This window comes from Leucopleurus acutus (assembly GCF_964270905.1).
Source record: "Leucopleurus acutus genome assembly, chromosome: 15".
Lineage (NCBI taxonomy): Eukaryota > Metazoa > Chordata > Mammalia > Artiodactyla > Delphinidae > Leucopleurus > Leucopleurus acutus.
Genome location: NC_139157.1, coordinates 44,007,023 through 44,030,949, shown reverse-complemented (window position 1 = coordinate 44,030,949; position 23,927 = coordinate 44,007,023). Strand labels below are relative to the sequence as shown.

Below are 23,927 nucleotides of genomic sequence, written 5' to 3'. Positions count from 1 at the left end.
ACCGCTTTTGGTTATTATAATTAGTTTGGCCTATGGTTAGTTACCGATATAGTAGGATCATTCCCCCACCCCCAAACAATCTGATTGATGAAGTTTCCAGTGACAGCAGCAATTATGATCTCCATTCAGACGATTTATCTACAATATGTTTCTATGTTGATGCTTTGGGTGGCCGTCAGATTCATGGAATGCAGGACACTTAAAATCATTGCCAGATCACACCATCCGCTAGAGCTGAAACCATGGTACGTCAGGAGCCTCTGCAGGGGAAGCCTGCTCAGAGCACTCCTTGGCTACGCTGGTTACAGCTGACCAGCTGCGCAGCAAAAGAGACCCAATCTCAACTCAGCTAGTAATGCAACATTAAATATTAATTTTTGCCTGTCAGAGCTACTGTGGGAGTTGATTTCAGGCTCGTCTTTATTGCGCGGTAGTCTGCTAAGCAATAAATAGCTGAGAAGATTGATTAATGGCCCCAGTGAAGTGAAGACATTTAAGCAATCACCAAAGCTGTTTGCTGCTATTATACTGTAAATCAATAATAATTACTCCTCTTGGAAAGAAAACTATCATGGCGCTATTTTTTAATATAAGAAATCTGAGTTTTTGTTCTCTTTTGACCTCCAAAAGGCCTTCCTTAGAGAGCAGTGTTAGGATGGATAGCTAGCTGCTTCTTTTTTGGAAAAAAATGATCAGATTGGACAATAAAGTTTAGTCTCAGTTGTTAATAAAATTAGGATTCAAAATCATAATCATACCTGCAGTAATTCTGAAAATCTCAGGTGCTGGGATAGATCACTGTGGTCACTACAGAAAGTGATTATAACACTTGCTTGGTGCCCACACTGGCTGTCCCATGACCTCTTGGACATTTACAGTGGCAAGTTGAGCTTATAAGTATTAACATATGCCATTTAACCTTTGCCATTCTTGTTCTCGTACCTGGTTTTAATGTTTTTACTGCTACCGGAGTGGTATTGTTCCATAGGCCCTCCCACACTTCGCCGAACTGACCAGATCCTAATCTCTTCATAAGTTGTATGGAGCTGCGGTCGATCTCCCATTGGTCCACGGTTTTATATGACAAATCAAAGGGAGCTGGGACTTGTATCTGCTTCACAGAATAATTAGAATACTGGTAAGAAAAAAGTTATATTCAACAATTTTTTGGTTGAAAATAACAGTCTGGGTACTTTTAAAAAGAGACGTCATTTTTAAAAACAAAATATTGTAAATTTTATTCTAATTACTTTTAAATGGAAAGCAATTGTGGTAGAATCTGTATCTTTGCCTATTCCAGCTGATCTCCCAAATCCTGCTAAGTCGGGCACCTTGCTGTCCATCTGTCCCACATGACACCCAAATACCACCCTCTCACCTATGTGGTGGGAGTTCTCTTTGCCTCCTTGCTACATAAATCAAGTTTGAAGGCTAAACTGAAGTTCCATCTCATCCACAATTATCTCCCCAACTCTTTGACCTATAGCATTTACCACATGTATCACAAAATTTCTCATAATTAATTTCATCTTTTTTCAAATTCATTTACTTATTTGTTCACTCATTTACTCATTTATCTAATAAATAAATATTTTTCAAGCACCAACTAGGTTCCATTCTGTAAACAAAATAGGCAAGGTCTCTGCTCTCCTAGAGTGCATAGTCTAGTTTGTCATCTGCCTTTAGAAATTTATCTTATCTCCTCCACTAAGTCATCAGTATCTTGAGTGCACAGAAGGTCACCTATGCTTTGTAAACCCTTTTCCCTACCAGAATTCAACAATATTGGTTAAACTAAGAATTTTTAAGTCATATATTTCTATCAGTTGAACTATTTCTTAGCATAAGCTTAGATACTCTTGTGAGGTCATTCCTGTACCATCTAAGATGTACATACTTATACCAAAATTGCCTATTCACGTCTCAGGATTTAACTCATAAATTCCCTGCATACGGGACAGAATTCTTCAGCTTCTACTTGTCTGTAGAATTCTAATCAGGCATCACAAGGAAGCTTTCACTGGTCATCCAGGTATAAACCACAGGGTTGGCTATACCACTGACAGTACATGAGACCTGAACTCTGATGTGGAGCTGAAGGCTTGCCCCACTGAGGTGTATGACCACTACTTAACTTTAAACACATTTAGGTAAAACATGCAAACAACAGAATTTAATGATAGATATAGATTAATTCTATAAATGTTACCTCCTCCCACTAAACAGCCAGGCCAAACAATCAAACTATTAGAACGGTTACATGATATCTATATGCAGACAACCAGATAATGAACCTGGTCATTTCATGTTAATAATCTTGAATACAGATCATCTAAGTAAGAATTGTATTCCAGAATTTTCTTTCCCTCCAGCCATATCATTAAATGCTGCAATAACAAGATACCAGATTAGTTTCTTAGTGCAAAGAATGAATATTTTCTGTGTTCAGTGGTTGCTTGAGGTCGGGACTTGGCAAACTTCTTCTGAAAAGAATGAGACGGTAAATATTTTAGGCTTTGTGAGCCGTATAGTCTCTGTTTCAACTATTAAACTCTGCTATTATAGCAAAAAAGCAACGACAATCTGTAAATGAATGAGCATGTCTATGCTCCAATAAAGCTTATTTATAAAAATAAGTGTGGGGCCATATTGGCTCAGGGGCCACAGTTTGCCTATCCATGACTTCGGTATTCAATGACCTTTTTTTCTGAGCTGACATATCACATGACAAATAACTCCAACACCTGAGGGAAATAAAATTAACTTCAAAAATAAAGGAACACAGCTTGAAAGCATTTCACCTTTAAGCATGGTTTTTCCAGCTGGACACACAGGCCATCGCTTGTCTTGGTGTAGTGACTCACGAATTCATTCAGTGTCGAAAAGGTTCTTCTCCGGGTAAGGAAAAAGCCCCCTTCATCCAGTCTTCTGATTCTGTAGTGTTTCACAACCCCATTGTCTAAAACTGGAACCCAAAATAAGTCCTTTTAATAAACTTCTTGCCAAAGCAAAGGAGATTTGCTTATTTTGTGACGATAGTTTCAATGTATGGAATAAAATCTTAACAAATTCTATTTATTTCTCAACTTTGTTTCAGAAAAGACTTCAGGAAGCTTATAAAGGACATACAGCAGACTAAAAAGGAAAAAAGAATGTGGAATCATATTTTAAAGGAAATATAAAAATAAAAGAGTACAGTTAGCACCAAAAATAAACTTTGATTTGAGGCCTAGTATACTTGTTTAAAACAAGCTATAAAATGGACTCTGTCATTCTAGCAATGTAAAGAAGGAAACAGTTTCAGAAACCACAGTGTTCATAAGATAAAATCACAAAAGATGTTTAGAAACAGTTCTTTCTGGTACAGAGACAAAGGAGAATTTCCTCCCATGAAATTCTATAACATGGACACTAAAATAAAATAAACAGTGTTCTCAGAAAGCAAAATCTATGTGTAGATATAGATATAAATACAGGTAGAGATGGAGAGAGGGAGAGAGGGAGGAAGGGAGAGAGAAATATTATGAGCCTTAAAAAAGGAAGGAAATCCTGTCATTTGCAACAACATGGATGAACCTTGAGGCTATTGTGCTAAGTGAGATAAGACAGAGGAAGACAAATACTGTGTAGTATCACTTATACGTGGAATTTTTTTTTTTTAAAAAATTAAACTCATAGAAACAGTAGAAAAATTGTTGCCTGGGAATGGGGTTGGGGAGAGCAGGATAAGGGAGAAGTTGGTAAAAGGGCATAAAATTTCAGCTATAAGATGAGTAAGTTCTAAGCATCTAGTATATAACATGGTGACTAAAGTTGATAACACTGTATGATATAGTTGAAATTTGCTAAGAGAGTAAAACTTACATGGTCTCACCAAAAACGGAGAGAAATATGTGAGGTGATAGATATGTTAATTAACTCGATGTGGGAAGGGGGAATCCTTTCACAATGTATATATATTTCAAATCATCATGTTGTACATTTTAAATACCTTTTTATTTTATTTGTCAATTATACCTCAATAAAACTGAAAAAAAGCATTTCATCTGCATACAGGAGAATATTTTTTTTCGGTTCTTTATAATAAAATGCAGAGAACAGGCAAACATTTAGCTCCTCCAAAAGTAATATAAGGTTCTTAAATTACAATTTTTTAAGTGTCTGGAACACATCGTTGTACTCTCTGATCTGTCAAATTACCATTCCCACTGACTATAACTCTTGGGGCAATGTTAATTGCCTTATATAATCATCACCAAAAAGAGGGGCTTTATTAGGATACAGAGCTAAGCTCATTACAGATTCCGTTTATGGATTAAAAGGCTAACAAAAAAAATCAAAGAGAGATGTAAACAATATTAGCCCCAATTCATTTCTCCACAAAGTAATAAAAATATTAGAAGTAGAAAGGTAGCTAAGTATAAATTATACCTGCAATTTATATAAATTGTTGGCCTGAAAATTCGTTTGCCATTTATCAAAAAGAAAAGTGCATAAAGTATGACTGAGGTGTCTAGCAAGCCAACAGATCTATAATTGGAAATGATGGGAAGCAATAAAAAAATTCTCCTTTTTTAATCAAGATGGACCATATCTGGTTCCAAACTGAAGTGGACTACATGGAAATTAAACTTAGGAATTCCCTTTTAATGCATCACAAAAGACTTAATGATTTCTAAGCTAGAAACTAAAGTCAATAGACGACTGAAAGGTTAAAATACTCTTTGTGATTTTCTTAATAAGGGATGCAAATCCCAATGATTGATATGGCTTTGGCAATTGCCATTGATCATAAAGAAAGCCTAAATAAATGTTTGCCAACTATTTGTAGATAAAGGTCTAAACTCTCAACTGTAAAAACCAATACTTTCAATACATCTGGAGTTGTCAAGCACAATAAAGGTAATTTTGTTTGATAGAAAAAAGCTATAGACAGGAAGATGGGAGACCCAGGTTACAATTTAACTAGTATGTGACCAAAACATGGCAATGTCACTGGGCCTCCATTTCTTCATCATTAAAAGAGCAGGCTTTAAGAAAACTCCAAATTTCCATATGTTTCCACTCTAATGTTCCAACATTTCTAATGGCTGTTGCTTTCTCTCTCTGAATTCTCATTTCTTTCTGTAGTACTTTCAGAAAACTACAAATTGTGAAAACTACACATTACCAAAAAAAAAGTAATTCTCACCTTGGAGCCTTGAACACCACTTGAATGCTTTTTCTATGAATTTTCTAGTAGCCAGCCCCTCTTCAGGTCTCAATTTATATCCTCAGAACCAGCCTTCCCCATCACCCTGTTGCATGTACTCCTCCCAGCTCCTTTCTATCACATTACCCAGTTTAATTGTGATGGTGGGTTTATCTCAGTGGAGGCGGCTCTGTGAAGGGCAGGGACTCTGTGTCTTGAACTAATACCTACTCAGAGCCTGACACAGAGTAACAACTAACATAAACATCTGCTAGATGAATGAATGATGTCACTAACTCTTGGATTTGAAGAGAAATGTAAGCTTCTGAAATGTCTGCTGCAAAATTAAACATGTAATTACACAAATACTTTTAAGTCAAGTCTTCCCTGGAATTTTATTTTTAAATAGAGGAAGACAAACTTAGCCCCAGCATATAAATATTATTAGAGGACAGTCATTCATGTTTATATCTAATTTCTTGAGCTTTGCAACATAACACAGGAATAAGTACTCCATCTCTGACCAGCATCATAGATTACTTATATGCAGTTCATTTAAGTTTTCAGTCTAGCCAAGACTGAAATATATATATATATATATATATATAATTTTAAAATTAGATCACAGAAGCTACATCAGGGAAATTCAATACACCATAGTCAGGATGAAGGCATTTTTTGTTGTTGTTTTTTTTTTGTTTTTTTTTTTGTTTTTTGGCGGTACGCGGGCCTCTTACTGTTGTGGCCCCTCCCGTTGCGGAGCACAGGCTCCGGACGCGCAGGCTCAGCGGCCATGGCTCACGGGCCCAGCCGCTCCGCGGCATGTGGGATCTTCCCGGACCGGGGCACGAACCCGGGTCCCCTGCATTGACAGGTGGACTCTCAACCACTGCGCCACCAGGGAAGCCCTGAAGGCACTTTTAATATTGTATTCCTGAGTAATCAAATCCAAAATAAGTGGGTTTTTTAAAGTGATTTAAATTTGATATTAGTGAGTCCACACATTTGCAAACTGTCATTCTTAATAAAGATTGAATTCAGAAGGTCTCAGAACTAAGGAGAAATGAATTTTCTATTCCTTTTCTGGTTTGCTCTGATCTTTATTATTGAACCAAACCTATTCCAAATTCTACAGGCTATAAGTGAATGATAATGTTTGTGCTATTCTTATTGTGAATTACTGTGAGTTCAGATTAGTTAAGCATTTTAGTAGTTTAACTGCAAAACATGTAAACGTTATATAAAATATAATGGAATCATCCCTCAACAAACTCAGTAGCATCACAGTTGAATGAATTGAGCTACTGAAAGCCAGGCACCCTGAGTTTACATCTTGACTCTCATTGATGCTGTTTGACCTAGGGAGAAATGTTTCACCTGTCAACTGCTTAATCTACCAGAACATGTCCAAGAATTAGGATATATTGCAGAGATGCAGGTAAGTATGTATGAGGAGTACAATAAAGGTTTGTTGAACATTGAAAGAATTCAGCTATTTCTGCCCATGACCTTCTATAAGGACCATGGCACTGGTCACCTGATTATTTGACCACCTTCACATCCAGGGTAACTGATTCTGCAGGAATACATGTGATATAGATGGAGTCTTATGATTTCAGTCCCAAATGCCAGGCCCAAATGAATTTAGAAGGAGTTGGTGGCAGACGTAGAAGCTCAGCTTTCTCCTAATGGTGAGATCTTATCGTATAGTCTCTGATGATAGAAAAGAGTTTGTCTACCACTGCACAAAGGTGTGAGATTTCATCAAAAAACACTTTCAAAGAGCTTTTTTCCTCAATTTACCACACGACTAACATATTATTCCGAACACATTAAATAATTATAATATTCCAAAATTAAGTTTTTAAAAGACAGACCCTCCAGAAATTAACTAAAGTTAATTTTAGTACAATATAAACATTAAGTTAGAGGCTATGTCTGCAAAACATGAGACAACCTATTAGGCTTAGTGAAAGATATCAGTATAACAAGGAGTTTGGCATTTTACAGATAAACAAATGATTGAGCAGATTTTCATTTTTCAGCTAGTCTTCTGGCATCATCTGGGCACAGCCTCATTCTTACTGACTGAAAATAATCTGTTCCCATTCTGGGTAAAACAATATGACTTAGATGATTAAGCAAAGGATTGAAAATCAAGAACTCACTGCCCTAATCTAATTCTCCCAGTGATTTGTTCTTTGACCTTTGGCAAGGAATTTCATTTCAGTTTCCTTATGTAGAAAATGAAAACAATGATCTTATCTATATACTCTCACAGGGACAGTTTGAGTGTCATTATTCACAGAGGATGATAGACATTTCTAAATGTGCAATGTGTGAGTACTATACTAGAATATCAGTATTATCAAATAGCATTGTCAACAAGAGAGTCACGTCCAAAGTAAAAGTTTCCACTCTTTGCACAATAAAGGCTACATAACATAGTGGCTACCAAACATATTAGGTGAAGAAACTGCCATTAATTCTGTGTGAGAGAACTCCTACATATGTAAACTCCTGTTTATTTGATTTCTCTTTGGAAGGGTGGTTTGTACTTTTCAAAACTATTATAATCATGATAACACCTCCTATACCATTGCTTTAGAAATCATGTTAAGATAGTTCTATACCAGAAAGTAAATAACATTAAATTGAGTTATTACACTGTATCCCCCATTAAAACAGAATCTAACACACACACCCATTTTACACTGTGTTTTGTTCTACAGCAAACAGAATAGAATTCCTGTATGAGTAGTTTTGAAAGAAGAAATTACACCTGTCTCAAAATATTAAAGTGGTATCATGTGGAAGACTTGTTCTTTTCTGATGAAAAAAAATCCACTAAACCAAAAGGAACAAACAGATTTGACTCTCTTCATGCATAAAACTCAACTACTGGGTCCCCAAGGTCATCTGTCTCCCAGCCAGGCATATTCAGTGTGCTGTGGACATCAGTCAGTAAGTTTGACTACTAAGCTGCTAGGTTAAGTGAAGACTCATTAAGAGAATGTCTACATTAGGTGACTCAAAAAACTTAAAAAATCTATTTGAAGATACATCTGATAGCTCTCATGTCCTGAGGTCTTCAGCATTGTTACTGGTCCAGTAGACCAGCTGAGGTACTTTTATAGTCAAAGACAACATAATCAACTACCCTTACGTGCAAAAATCAACTATCTCTTCCATATTATATAGCATGGAAATCCATGAGCTTGAACCTCATATCTGTCCAAATACTTAGGATATGTTTGAGAAAACTGTTGGTCTTATCCTCAAGACCCCTATGGTCTAACTCCTTATTAAAACAGGCCAATCCCCAATCAAAGCTGGCTCTTAAATTTTCAGAACAAAATGTCAGTTTTGCTGTTTATACATATGATATCTTATGAAGATGAGTATCACTTTAATTAATACATAATTATAACATTCAATATTTTCTCATATAATCAAAAAGTATCTACCACAGTTTTACATGAAAATAGCATTTGCAGCATCTGATATTGCACAGAAAGTCTCTAGGAAACAACTTGACTCTTTATTCCTCTTGGGACTCTTAACTTCTCATTCAGTATTATATCTGCAATAAATGATCAGGAATTTATATCTGTGGATTATATTATCTCAGTTTCCTACAGAAGGTCTTTCACTGGATTAAGATTTAATGTGACATGAAAGCCAGTGCTTCTACTTTTCAAAACTTACCCTAAGGAAATAATCCAAGTATTTACATGCATTCACTTAGTTATATATCTGCTTTGTTCCAGAAAGATCCAAAGGCTTGCATAAATTATCAAAATAAAATGAAATTTAAAATAAGTGGACAAAAAGGAAAGGAAAGGAAAGTACGATGACTCCAGGAACAAGGCTGGTATGCTTTATGTAAGGTATTCTTTAGATTTCCGTCCATGTTTGCTAGATGTGGACCAAAGATTTGGCTCTCCACATTTTTGACAGCTCAAAACCATGAGAGAAACTCATTCAGTTACCTGATTCCCTGAATAAAATATTAATAAACTGTTATTCAAAAAAAAACCCAAAACACTATTGCTGGTACTGAAATGAGAGAGAAACTTCTCACATAGGTCTTCATAAAACACACACACACACACACACACACACACACACACACAGAGCAAATGTAATAAGCAATATCATCATCAAGATTCTTAATAGTAAATACACTAACACATTGCAAAGGGCTGGTTCTTATAATGTCCACTAACGTGGGCCCATTTCCAACATGAAATTCAATGAAAACATTTGTATAGGAAACTAACTACTGTTCATCAGCCAAAACAGGGAAAGCAGTACGTATAAGAATGTTCACTGCAGCATTTTTACAGCATTAAATGACTGGAAAATTGTAGCAAATCTGAAAATTAAGAGTTAAAACGATAATCATAAAAATTATGTAGTAACAAGAAAAAAATAGATAATGTGTTAAGTGAAATAAAATGTGTTAAGTGAAATAATTGGGATACAGAATTAAGAGCATAGTATTATTTTAAACATGAGGATACATCTGGCTGCTCACACATCCTGGAGCCCTTTCCTGCTGAAGGAACCCAGCTGAGGTTCCTTGTGAAAACCATAACTGCATGAGGGCCAAGATGATCCAATTTGCCAACATGGTAACAGCTGAGTTAGATTGGCAGATTTGTGAGTATTTTACTCTGTTTTTCCAAACCCACTGTAATGAAGGTATAGTGAATTTAAAATAAAAATATATACATAATGCTTCCCACTTTGTTAGAGAGGCAACATAAGAATTAACTACCTAAGACAATGTCCACATATACGTCTCAAGACACTGACTATAATGATACTTGATATTCTTTATATAAAGACCCCCATGAACTCATTTCTCTTTGAACTTAACGCTTAAAATATAGTGCATCTCTTCTTACATAACCCAGTGAGAAGCACAATATGGTTCCCATTCTGCATTAACTGCCAGAGAACTCCCAGCTAAACTGATTTCTAACGTGTGATACTTTTCTCCCATTTGAGGCTCAGCAAGATCTATTTCTCTGTTCTTTTTCATTGATTTGCCTTTTTTATGTTTAGGTTTTTTATGTTTAGCTGTATTTTGCACTGTGTTTCAGCAACGTAAGCCAACTTAAATCCTTTCACAAATGAAGTGATAAATAATCAAATAAAATGGCACACCTACTAAACATAAGAAAGAATTTCTAATGAAATGAACTGTCCAACACCAGAATAGGCTGGTTCTCTGGGGTTTCTGTTCATGGGAGGTTTGATGCTCCCCTTAGAAGTTTCAAATTATAAGAGATCTCAGAAAGAGCAACATGAGACTAGACAGTTTTTGCAAGTCCTACTATTCTATCAACGGAAGGTGAATATGATATATGAATGACAAGAAATTTTAAAGATGATTTAGTCTAAATTCCTCTTTTACTGATGAGTCTAGAGTTTCAAAATAAACTACTATTTGTTCGCAGGGTTGGAATCCAAGTCTAGTCTTCTAGGGTGTCCTGTGAATGACAGTAGAAATAGTAGAAACCTTTAACTGTTTATTTCTTGTTTCCTGTTTTGTTTAGTTGTTTTCTTTTTTTTCAAGTAATAATTTACTAATTTCTCAGGAGAATGTTTTAGGACTTTTAGAATGCCATCTTTCCTGTCCCTATCAAACTCTTCCCAAACTCTTGGGAAGCCTTTTCTATTATGAAGGAGAACTCAGTCCCTGAATCTCTCTTCTTCTCTGCACCCCATTTCGGTAATGAGGAGACATGCTAAACAGAGCGAACATGAAAGTCCTGGAGATATGTAATGGATGATAATTGAAATACCTTGAAATCAATTTTTATCTTCTTGTGAAAATACAAAGGACCTTCTCGTGTATTAGCTAATTGATTTTCACAGCAGAATACTGTGTCCTTCCATTTTTTCATTGTTTTTACATATGCAAGACAGCTTTTGGTAATTTGCTCATTATTCCTTCACGTTTCCAAAAGCAGAGAGCTCTCATTCTTGGAAATTTCATCATATTAAATGAGGACCCTTGATATAAGATATATTCCTGTTATTTATTTCGGACAAGTATTAGGCAAAGTTTACATAAGTCTGTTTAGATTTGGTTTCATTTGTCATAACTTCCGGCCTACACAGTTCAGGTCATGTTCACGTAACACTTCATATAAAGACAAACCATCTCCTAGTCACAGGCTACACTTTGAAGGCTGGCCAGCCATCTTCCTAATGACTCTCACTAGTTCAGGGGTGAACCAGGTAAACAACCGTGGGTACCCAGGATGATTCACCACTACCCCAGAAAAACAGTTCAAAGTACACGTTCCAATGCAAGGTGGGCCAACACCTCCATCTTTCTGTGAAAAAGGTAGTATTCTTGACGCATAAACATAAAAGCAACTGGATTTTTATTGAGCACCTGCCTTAAGCAAGCACTGTGCTAAGTGCTTTTTTGTGAAGTATTTTATTTCATTCTCATACCAACCCTAAGGGATATGGATATTATTTTCATCATTTTACAGAGGAGAAACTAAAGTCGAGGGAGATTAAGTACTTTTCCCCTGGATACAAAGCAGGTAAATATTCATTCTGTGAGTCAAAACCAGGGAACGAGACTCTGAATCCCACACCACATTCTTAATCCCTCCACCAACTGTCTCCTTCTATTGCCAAACAGCAAGTATTTTTAGGCAACTCTCACAAGACACTGCTCACAGCTCCGGGACCAAGGAGGCTTATTGGTACTATTTAATCTTGAGATGAGGATAATTCTGCAGAGAAGGTCTATTTCTGCAAGTGACACCTTTAAAGGGAAACACAGGTTGAACATTCCTCCATCTAACACAGTGATTCTACTTTTCTTATTCTTACTGGTTCTCAGGCTTCTCTGCCTCCATTTTCTCCTTCTATATTGGTTCTCACCTGGGCCAGCATATCAGCTCTCACAACCATTCTTAGTAATATTGCAGACATTTGGATTCTGATGACTGTACTGAATGTGTAATGACCCCCCAGCCTCTCTCTGCTAAGCTGCTCACTCAACATCCCTGCCAGCAACTCAAATGTACCAAGTCAAAATTTTAATTCACATTATCTTATTCCCCAAGTTTCCTCCCCAGCTTGAATATTCTGTCTCAGTGAATGGCACTGCCATCCTGAAACCCAGACAGTAAAGCTAGAGATTTGAGGGTCACGCCGAATCCTCTCTCTCCCTGACTTCTCACCTCTGACCGAGCATTATATCCTGTCAGCCCGTACTCTCCACTGCCATCACCTTGTGGCGTGCCCCTTGAAGTCTCTCTTCTGGACCACTGCAGTAAGCTCACTGTTTTCCCTGTGTCCTGCATCACTATCCAGCTTCCACAGTCACCAGAGTCATCTTCTAAAACACAATCTGAATTTGTTATTCTCCTTTCTAAAGCTCTTCAAGGGCACCCCATCGCCTAAAGTTCACACGCCTTAACGGAATTCTCTCCTGCACCCTACCCTCAACGTTTAAACACTTATCTGTAGTTTCCTGAATGCACCATGGTGTTTTCTGTTTCTGTGCATTTGCAGACTATTTACTCCAACTACGATGTCACTCTATTTACGTGCTATAGACAAGTTCATTTTTCAAGGCCCATTTCAGGCGTCTCCTCCTCCATTAAGCCCCTAGACTCAAGCAAGCAGAGCAGCTCACTTGGCCCTTCATATCCCACTGCACATCGACTTCTGCTATTGAATTCATTCACAGTATTGCTCCTGTAATTTATACTGTACCTCTCCTACTGGATTTTGAGCCCTTTGATTGCATTTACTTATATGAGACATGAGGTCAGTGAATCATTCTCTCTTGGCCTTTGCAATGGCTTGCAGTAGGTGGAGCATCATTCCCCATCACGTGAACTTAGGATGCAGCTTTGTGACTTGCTTTGGAGTGTGGGCAAACACAATATATGGCACATCCTAGCAGAAGCTTTAAAGAGTCTGAACAGTACGTCCTCCCCTTCCCCCCTCGCCCTTCCAAGGAGAGCACCATACCCAGGCTGCAGAGTTTATTACTGTTTAATGGGAGAATCCAACTGACACTCTGACGACCTCATCTTCCCAACCGAGATAATCTTAGCATAATATTCTGCTTCCAGATTTCTCTCAAATTTCCAATGTAAGAAAGCAATCCTCATTTCTACTCCAACCTATCATTAGTCTGTATAGAAAATTGAAGTGTGGGACTTCTCTGGTGGCGCATTGGGTAAGAATCTGCCTGCCAATGAAGGGGACACAGGTTCGATCCCTGGTCCAGGAAGATCCCACATGTCACGGAGCAACTAAGCCTGTGCGCCACAACTACTGAGCCTGCGCTCTAGAGTCCATGAACCACAACTACTGAGCCCGAGCGCCACAACTACTGAAGCCCGTGCACCTAGACCCCGTGCTCCGCAACAAGAGAAGACACCACAATGAGAAAGAAGGCTGCACACCTCAACGAAGAGTAGCCCCCACTCGTCGCAAGTAGAGAAAGCCCGTGCGTAGCACAAAAGACCCAATGCAGCCAAAAAATAAATAAAAATTTTTAAAAAAGAAAGAAAATCAAAATGCTTTCCTTGATTTCCACTATTTGCTTAGTCTTGTAAAAACCAGAGTAACACAACAAATAAGTAGATATCTTTCCTATACGAGTGTGTCTTTTCTATTTAGTTGGCATCTCCCCTCCACTGCCAACTAGAATATACACTTCATGAGGTCAGGGACTGTCTTGTTTACCACTGTAGCCCAGCCTTCTGAATACCAACTGCACATAGTACGCATTAAATAAGTATTTGATGAATGAATGAATGAATCCCAAGTTCTTTAAGGCCTGGATCATCATTTTGTTCAGGATTATACACATAAGAGATATACAGAAAATGATGCTTACTAAAATTATATGAAAATAGGAAAATAATTTTTGCTTCTTTCCTTTTATGCTTTTGCTTCCTGCATATTTTATTTCTAGCAAAACCGTTTTTAAAGCATCTGCAGGTGAAAGGGAGATAGCTATGAGAGAGGATTTAAGGAAAGTCCCTGCCCTGCTGAAACAAATAAGGAAATAAATTTAGTCTCTGCCATGCATAGGCTTTTAAGACAACAGAATACTTTCTTAAATTGTAATCCCTGTGCCAAAGCGCCTAATAGCTTAATGCAAAGCACATTTCTAAAATGCATTAGAAATGACTTCATGATAGATGCAATGCTGACAAATAGAAAGTAGCTAATATACATATATCATTTTAAATACACAGCTTAAAATTAGAGCTACTCTTTTCTTAAATTGGACTGTATTTATTTCATTCACTTTTTACATTATGAACACATCTTATGTAACTTTCACTACAAAGAAACTGGATACCTGAATCATTAAGAAAAATGGTCAATTTTTTGGTCAATTTTTTGACATTAATAAAGTAAGATTACTGCCAGTCAGATGTTTTCAATATTTACAGTAAAAGTTGCTAGAGGTATTTTAAAATTATAAACTTCTTTTCAACTAAAATCAGATATTCTTCCCCTTCCTATAAATTAATGGGTAATGAAAACAGACAATCTAAACTACTGTATTGTTTCCATGATGGCATGCTATTTCTTGACACGCCACAAGAGGGGGCACATGTTTGACTGAAAGCCCTCAGTAGCTGCAGTTGTCGAGTGGGGAGCAGAAAGCAGAAGCCAGTATGGTGTTTTGGTTTTAAAATAAAGGTACACATATAGCATTCAGCATTGCAGACAATGTCCCTGTTTGTATAAACACCATGTGAAATATTCTGGTTAAGCTTAATTTTACAATTTTTTTTCAATAGCACGTATTTGCCACTTAGAGTAACAAAAAGAAATTGCTTAGATACTTTAAGAATCAGGTAACCTTGAAATATAAACATTTATTTAGTTATTATTTCCCTGAAGTATAAAATGGACTAAATTGCTCAAGCCTGGTGGTAAGGAGGAGGAATTGGAAGGCCTGCTGGTCTCTGACTTTCATTTCCAGAGCGGAGATGTCTTAGTTTTCTGTTCAACCCAAAATTCAGCACCATGCCTCAAATGTTCTTCCTTATCTGTGCCTCCTTTTGTATTCCACTGCTCAACTCTGCTTTTAATTCTTCCCCCTTTTCCCAGTTTGAGATCATTAAATTTATATATTATCAAAGCCCAAGACCCAGAGAGAACTGGTCGGGTACCTCAGGTCTGGCAATGTCTTGCTATCCAAAAATATAACCCACATTGAATTTATCATGATCGCATTTATAATACATACAATCTAGCACCTTGTTAGTTATTAAAGCATACTGGTGGCAAGGGATGAACAATTTACAGATCTCCATTTTATTTTTTAAAGGGTTCAAAGTGCATCACAGAAAATGATTTATTTTTAATCTAAGGAGCATCACCTGATTTTTCAAAGGAAGAAAGATTCTTAAGAATGAACATTATCTAAAGAGAAAAATAAGTTTTATGCATGCTATTTTCCACTTACTCTTACTCACTATCTGGTATAGTGTTGACTGTTGTCTCATTTCCCTGTAATGCCCTCCATTTTTAATCCCTTTCAGAAAATAACTGTTCTCTTTTCTGGATTCTTAAAGCACTTTGCATATTAGTGCCTTATATGCATAATAATCAAGTGCATATTATAGTGTGAACTGCTTAGTTGTTTACACAATTATGCCATATAGCAAACACAAATGAAAGTTTTATGATGAATGGGTGAATGAATGAATCAATGAATACATGAATGGTTAAAAAATAATTCAAAATATTCTTGCCAATATTTTTGAAAATTGACTTTTTATGTACAGAACCAAATGCAATGCATAATCCTTTATTGTATCAAAAAGCAAATAAATAAACAAAGGGCTAGCAAGGACATTTGGAGACATTTGAGTATGTACTCTATGGTAGATATTATTGCATTAGTGTGAAAATTTGGGGGGTTAATAATGGGGTTGTAATAATGTAAGAGAGGGTCCTTATTCCTGGGACATACATACTAATACTAAAGCTTTTAAAGGTGAAGTGACATAATACCTGCAACTTACATATATGTTACATATATGAGACATATATAGATATGTGAACGATGGAAAGTAAATGTCACCATGTGTTAACAACTGATGAATTTAGGTGAAAGGACATAGTTATCTTTTCAACTTTATCAATAAAGTTAGGGAGAAACAAAGACTCTATATGTTTATATTGAGTTTTGGTATTTAATGGTGTGGAATTGTTTTGTAATTTTTTTTTTTCCTGGATGCTCAGAGAATTTTTCCTTTATGCCTGATATTAAAGTATTTTGAAAAGATACCCTAGGTATGTATCTTCTCATTTATGCTAGTTAGAACGACTAGGAGTACTTTTAATCTACAAGCACAGATTTTTTTTTAACTCAGGAAAGTTTTCTTCTACTACATATTTAGCTGTTGCTTCCATTTAATTATTCTACTAAATGTCAAAGAAATGTCTCCTGTTTGTGCATGATCTACCCTTACATATTTTCATTGATTTCTCTTCTCTCTCTAGAGAGCATCTCAAGTCTGCTCTTTACATCCCTAAAGTGACAATTTTTCTGCTTCCTATCTCCCATCTATTGCCTTTTCATGCCCCTTTTGATGCCTAATTTCATAGAGTTTGTGTTTTCTTATATTTTATAGTTTCAAATCAAATGCTTTCAATTTTTTTCTTCTGTTCCTTTTAGTGAATATGTCTCAAAAAATGAGTTTTCTCTACATCTTCAGGTTATTGTTTATCATCTATTATACAATTATTTTTTCCCAAATCATGTTTGAGAGAAGAAGAGATGGTTCTATGATCAAGTAATTTGGAAAACTCTGGGTTGAAAAGCTAACTTTCTTGGCTGTAGGACTTCTGAGACTTTAATGTGCTTTTGTTGAGTCAGGGTAGAAAAGATATAATATGAGGTGTTCTTCAAATGTTTTTAACTCCTGAACCCTCTGTCTTATGGAATTATTTTGACTTACCAAAGCATTCCTGTTCTACAACATAAGTTGGAAAATTTTGTTATTGAGCATACAGAATCTCATGACTTTTGTTTTTATTATACTCATCCTTGAATGCAAAGAAATTTGATGCTCAGGAGAAAAACATATGCAACTGGTCCTCCTTTCCATCCACTTAGATGAGTGTACATTTCCTTCTCTTAGCACACACACAGCAGGGCTGCTAACACACCAAGCCTCTAACCATACTTCCGATGTCTAGCAAATGTTCAGCTCCTGTGGCTTTGCTGGAGGAATGGTGGATATTCTCCTACTCACTTGGCATGCCTGCCATAAGAAATAGAATCCAGTCCTTTGTAATTGCTATGGACTGAATGTTTTCCCTTCAAATTCATATGTTGAAGCCCTAATCTCCCATGTGATGGCATTAAGAGGTGGGTCTTTGGGAGGTAATTAAGATGAGGTCATGGAGGTGAAATCCTCATCATGGGATTAGTGCCCTTATAAGAAGAGAAAGAGACCAGAGCACTCCTTCTCTCTCTCTCTCTGCCATGTGAGGATACAACAAGAAGGCAGATCAGGAAGAGAGCCCTCACCGATATCAAATCTGCTGGCACCTTGATCTAGGAATTGCAGACTCCAGAACTGTGAGAAATAAATATTTGTTGTTTAAGCCACCCAGTCTGTGGTATTTTGTTATAGCAGCCCAAACTAAGGCAGCAATGCTGAGTTGTTTGTTTAACCAGAAGAATGTATGAAAAACACAATCACAGGAGAACAGAGTTCTTATTTCCTTCTTTCTTTAAGGTTAACGTCACCTAATTTGCAACACACAGTCATCATCTGTCATCTTCTGCCCTTATAACATTTACTGTGCTGGAAGCTTCTGTTCCACTTGGATGTAGAAAAGGCAGGGTGGGGGGAGGCTATGCACAGATGCCCAGGGAAGACCAAAATCACTAAGTTGGTTCCAAAACAGTGGTTGCCTGGTTTCCTGGTATCTGCATGTCCTGCCTCTCTAAGATAGGGGCACACACTGAGCAGGGCTCAAAGTATCCTCGCACCTTCTTTATGACTAGCCCTGACCGATGCAAAAGTCAAAGTCTGCTCCTATATGTCAGTTCACCTGTATTCACACTGAAGTTGGGAGAATATTTACCTAGAGTCTAACAAATCATTGATTGATAGACTCAGTTTACAGGGCTACTCTGATTTTGTATCTCTTATGTATATTCTTGAATTTCTATTCAAGGGGATGCTAACTTAAATGACTGTTAGCTAGCTGCTATCTTCATTTGAAGTACAACATTGGACAAAATGTAAATAAAGGATCAATTTAATTTGGCAGCCAATAAAATGAAAAAAAAATAAGAGAATGGAATATGTCATGAAGTATGAAAAGGTAGCAATTTCACCAACCTCCACATGACTTATCAACTTCTCATTTATTTAATATCTGGAATTGATTACTATAAAGTTACATTCAAAGGGCAATAATATGCATCAGTTCTTTGTTGTGCTTGCCTCCAAATAGCTCAAACTACTCATACAGAAAAGATATTTTTAATAAACAAAATAAGGTAAGCAGAAGAGAAGAGAAAACTTAGATGAGTCAACATGTGGTGTTCACAGAGAAGCAAAAGAAAAAACAATGCAAGCACCCTAAAGAATACTGCAACTTCTAGAAATGCTAGCCATGGATTTTCAATAAAATAGAATATTTCTCCATGAGCAGTTCCCTAGAGAAAAAAGTTCTTTGCCTGTGCATCTGTGTGTGTATGTTTGTGTACACACACAAACACAGATATATGTGCTACATAATAAAATGTTAATTTAACTTTATAGAGTATTTAAAACATCTGAATATAATTTATCAGTAGTAACATTAAGAAAAGGCAGAATATACGATAACTGACCCAAAAAGCCACTTGCTATTATAGGCAATGATATTTGTAATTAAGTTGAACACTACTAAATTATGACTTTAATTAAAAGGCATTTTCTAAGATGGCACCGACATGTTTAAAATTCAATACATTTTATATGAGGTACTGGAGTTATTAACAAAAATTTCTTTCTGCAGCTTGTGTATTTTTTAAAAAGCAAAACATCATCTCTAACCAATATCAAAATACTCCCAGAATCCACAGACATTTCATTGCATAATAAATTCGAGGAGCAATTTTTTCCAACCACTTAACACTTGCCCCTCCTTGGGATATACAATTGTATTTACATCCATGGTTAATAGTAATAGAATTCCTGACACACTCTTATGGCCACTATGTCCACATTCATTTTAAATGAAGAATAAATGGAGGCTCAGAGGACTGACAATGAAACACACAGCCTTTTGCCATTGGTCAGCATCAGATTAGAATGAATCAGCAGGTCTTAAAAAAGTTTGGGAGCAATAATGGTATCTCAGTGGCTGGTGGAAAGTGAGTTTGGGTCTGAACCCTGTGCCAGGCGGAGAGAGACAGGGCCACAATTCAACTGACATCCTTTTCCAATTTTGTCTCCTCTACAAAAGTCTTGTTACCTGGAAACAACTAACCTGTTAAGGTGAGAAATTGTCTTTCTAAAATAAGTCTGAAACACAGCAAGGAAGAGGATTATTTGTGATCTTACATGGTCCAGACTTCAGAGGTTTAAGAATATGACAATGGCTTTGCTTATCTTTGCTCTTGGTAGATGACAGGGTAAAGAGGTGAGTGTTTGAGCATCTACTGTCTTTACAAACTGTACTAGGAACTATGGAGATAGAGAAGAAGCATGAAACAGAAGCAATAAAAGTATGTTGCTTCGGCTCAAGGACTGTATAACCTAGTTTGAGAAGCACACTTTTACCTACAGTGAAAGAGTTACTCATAAATATAAAAGACTCTTTGAATATGTAAGTTCAACATGAAGGATACACACAAGGTCAACATGAACAGGTACACATCTTCCCTAATGAAGCTGCTGTTATTCTCATTACTTTTTGAATTGCCTTCAGAACTAACTGATAAGGCATGCAGAAATATTTACAAAGTTACAAGTCCATGGTTTCGCTCAGGCTAATCATCCAGATTATTCAGAAAGTGGCTTCAGATAACTCTGGTCAATTCCACGTATCAAAGCTGCACTTAATGAACATATAATTGCCCAGCTAAGGCCTTTAACATAAAGTGATATCCTTTCTGGAAAGGGAGTTCTACCATTTGTGCAATACTTTGAACAACAGCAGTCTATTCCTTTGAAGGATAAAATATTTATTTCGTTCTAAAACTTCTAGTGTATTTATTTTAAAATTAAATTATGTTGCTACAGAGACCTACCTATATTCTCAAGAACAGACTTCATAGCAATCACAAAGTACTATTATAAAAGTCCTGCACGTTCCATGGGACCTACATGTTCACTGTAATGGAGATGTATCACAGTGAGTTCTCAGCTCAAAATCAGCAGACACAAGTCAAAAAAGAGATAATGGCCCCTTGTATGTCCTCCTGCAATTACTTCAAACACCTCTGAACTTAATTCCTTTGGTCCCCTCTTCTCTCTTCCTGAAAGTATCTCCTCCCACGGACCTCATCTTGGCTCAATTGACCACTATCCCCCAATCACTCAAGTCAGAGATCTGCAAGTCATCCTAGATTCTGCATTCTCCCTTATTTTACCCCATTTCTGATCAACTACCAATTCCTGTTGGCTCTATCTTCTAAATATTTCTCACCTCCATGCCCTACCCTCTATTTGCCAAAACTGCCCTGGATCAAGCCATCACCTGTGGAGATAAACAAGACTCTCTAGCAAAGAGCCCCAGGAGCTCTTTCTAGATGGCATGGTAATGGGTCCACTGGGCCTGTCCCACCATCGCCCCCTATGGCCAGCAAGAAGGACTGCAGCTGAATTCAACTTCCAACAGGCCCTATGGTTCCTTTTCTACAAAAGAGAAGCTGCAATTTCGCATGGTGCCGAAGTCCAGAGGTGCTGGGCTTTTCAAACCACCCTGCAAATAGTTGATGTCCAAACTCACTTCTTAGCACCAAAGCAAAGACTGCTATCGAGAGTCCTAAGGCCATTCCCACACTTGCCCCATAAAAAAAGGAGAGCAACAGAGGGGCCGTGAGGCTTCTGGGGACAGAGGAGCATTAGTGCAGCCAGCTGAGTGTAGGTTCCCTGGCCCTACTCCGCGGAACGCTGACTGACTTCTGTCTCACACCTGTGATTTCAGACAGCAGCAAGTGATGCCTCTGTTTGCCCCGTCACTCCTCCCCAGACTATTATCTATAAATCTTTCATCTGTTCTGTTCTCTACTCTGTCATCAAAGGTCAGACCGAGTCACTTTCTGCCTAAAACTTCCCTCTATATTTGGACCTGTAGAAAAAGCTCCAAATTCCTCAGCATGGTATACAAGGCCCTGAACAGTCTAGTTCCAGCTTTCCTTTCCAGGCCCATTTTTGGCCATTCCTCCTCTCCTCCACCTCTGCTCCCCATCTACACACACGCGCACACACACACACACCTGCACTGTCCTTCCCACTCCCTACCCTCCACTCTGTGCATTTGCCTTGACGGGAATAATCCTTCCCACACAGCTACCTTGTGACACACACTGAACACAAGTGCTGCCTCCTCTGTGAAACCTTCCTAACTCCTCTCTGAGACTTGGCCCCTGCCCCCTCTTGTCTCACCAGACAGCTGTGTTATCACCCTCCTGGAGACTGGGGCCAGGACTGTGCCTCACTCTCCTTGCTGCCCTAGACCCGGCAGAAGCCTGGCACAGACTAGGCACTCAAATATTTGTTCAAGAAATAGACAGTATATAAATAAATGATATCAGCTACTAGATGCATCACCCTGAACACTGCTGATGAACTTTTTTGCCTCATGTCCTCTGTCATTTTTCAACTATCTTCAATCTATTATCATGCGCTCTTAAAAAGCTTTCGCTGAGGATGAATCTGGAATTCCCTCTACTACTCTAGAGATTTTCCTATGCAGAGCTGCCTAAAGTAAAATTACAATGTGCAATGCAAAATCCTTTCTGAAAAAACTCGCCTGAAATTCAGTTTTATCCCTCAAGGTGTATGTTTCCGAAAGTGTACTTTAAGCAACAATATAAATGCTTATGGAATGCCGAACATCAAATTTACATTAATGGCAATAACAATAATAATTTCCTTTAAAGTAATTGACTGAAGTCAAGAAATAGCCAAACTAGTTGACATGCAGTCAGAATTTTATATTTTTCATCAGAAAAACAATTCTCTACCAATGACAAATAACAGTAAAGCCCCTAAAACTACCTGTCATGCATCTAATGAAGATGGATTCTCTGGCTACCACGTATAATACATGATATCCGAAAGCACTGCTGTAATTCACAGCTAATTAGTGTCTTGCCGCTATGAGAGGTGTCATAGCCCTAACTCTCTCCCCAACTCTCTACTCAGACCTCACAAGAGCTGACAGCCAGGCAAGATCACAACAAGCCAATTAGCACCCACCCCAACCTTGGGCTGCTGTGTCTCGGCAGCCCTGCCGCAGCATCAATAAATCATGCCCCCCTCAGGAAGCGCTTCTCTGACAGCTGCGAGCCACTGTCGCCTGAGGAATAAAGACAATACTTCTAAGGAAAACTCACGTGGGAAAGACAGAGATAGAAAAGGGATATTATTTGCCTTCCTTTAGCAGCATAACTGTCAGCAAAATTGAAGACCATCAATTCGGACTGATTAAGAGACAACTGCCCTGAGAAATAAATCCATGACTGGTATACCTGAAGATCCTTAGTGGTAATCAACAGTCGGCAATTGGGTTGTACACTTGTTTGTTCGTTTTAATGTAGATTATATCGAAGACCCTTTTCTTTCCATTTTTCTCCTGTATAGTCCTCCTTCTGGCTAATAAGAAAATTATCCTTTCAGTAGGACATAATGGTCTGCATTTACTTTGTCCCCTAGTGAATACACAGCAATCAGATAATTCGTTTGAAAGACTCTAAATGGTTTGACTTCATTGAAAAGGAATCTATAATGTTATGCTAGTCTCCAAGTAGGGCCTACAAAGCTTGCTAAACCCATAAGCAAGCATTACAGTATTCTCGGCACATAACAGCCAATATCCTTGTAATTTTGTTCTAAGCCTGTAAAGCTGTTTTGCTCCATAATATTCTACTAAGAAAGTGTTCAGCATAGTCACTGTAGCCTGGGAATTATTCAAAGATATGACTCAGTTAATTCTACTTTTTCTTTGTTTTCCTCATGGAAATATTCTACTTCTATATTTTTAATGCTAGAATCTAAAACATTTAATCTAGCTTTTGGCTAACTAATGACTACCTAATATATAAGCACCTGTAACACTTAAAGATAATCCTCAGGTCTCCTGTGCTTATTCTTTCCTAGGGTATTGTAAACATGCACTTGACTCTCAGCTGGAAAACTACATTTGACCAAATGTTACATGTCATTGGTTAATTAAGCACATCTGCATTCAGCATTTCAATTCATTTTCTGTTTACCAGGCAAAGACAAATGAAATGCAAAAAGAAAAAAAAATGGGTATTATGGCAAGATCAATTTTGACAACAGTTTAGACTTTGCTTCTTGCTTATCATTTCCCTAAATGGATAGGCTCCTAGATAATGCAAAAGTGAGAAAACACAGGCAGATCCATATATTTTTCATCTCATACCTAGAGTGTGTGTATTTGAAACATTTATAGTCACATCTAGCCACAGACAGAAATTGTTTTGCTAATTTTTACATTACTCTTGAGT

General features: G+C 37.4%; 1 protein-coding gene across 1 annotated transcript in view; it reads right to left on the bottom strand.

Annotated features, from left to right (window-relative positions):
* Window positions 1-23,927, bottom strand: part of FRK (fyn related Src family tyrosine kinase) — a gene marked incomplete at both ends in the record, with an annotated part of 83,050 nt that overhangs the window by 12,604 nt on the left and 46,519 nt on the right. The window contains 3 exon segments of the mRNA XM_082855948.1: window positions 943-1,111; window positions 2,802-2,988; window positions 2,990-3,071. Of these exon segments, the coding sequence (XP_082712074.1) occupies window positions 943-1,111; window positions 2,802-2,988; window positions 2,990-3,071 (438 nt within the window).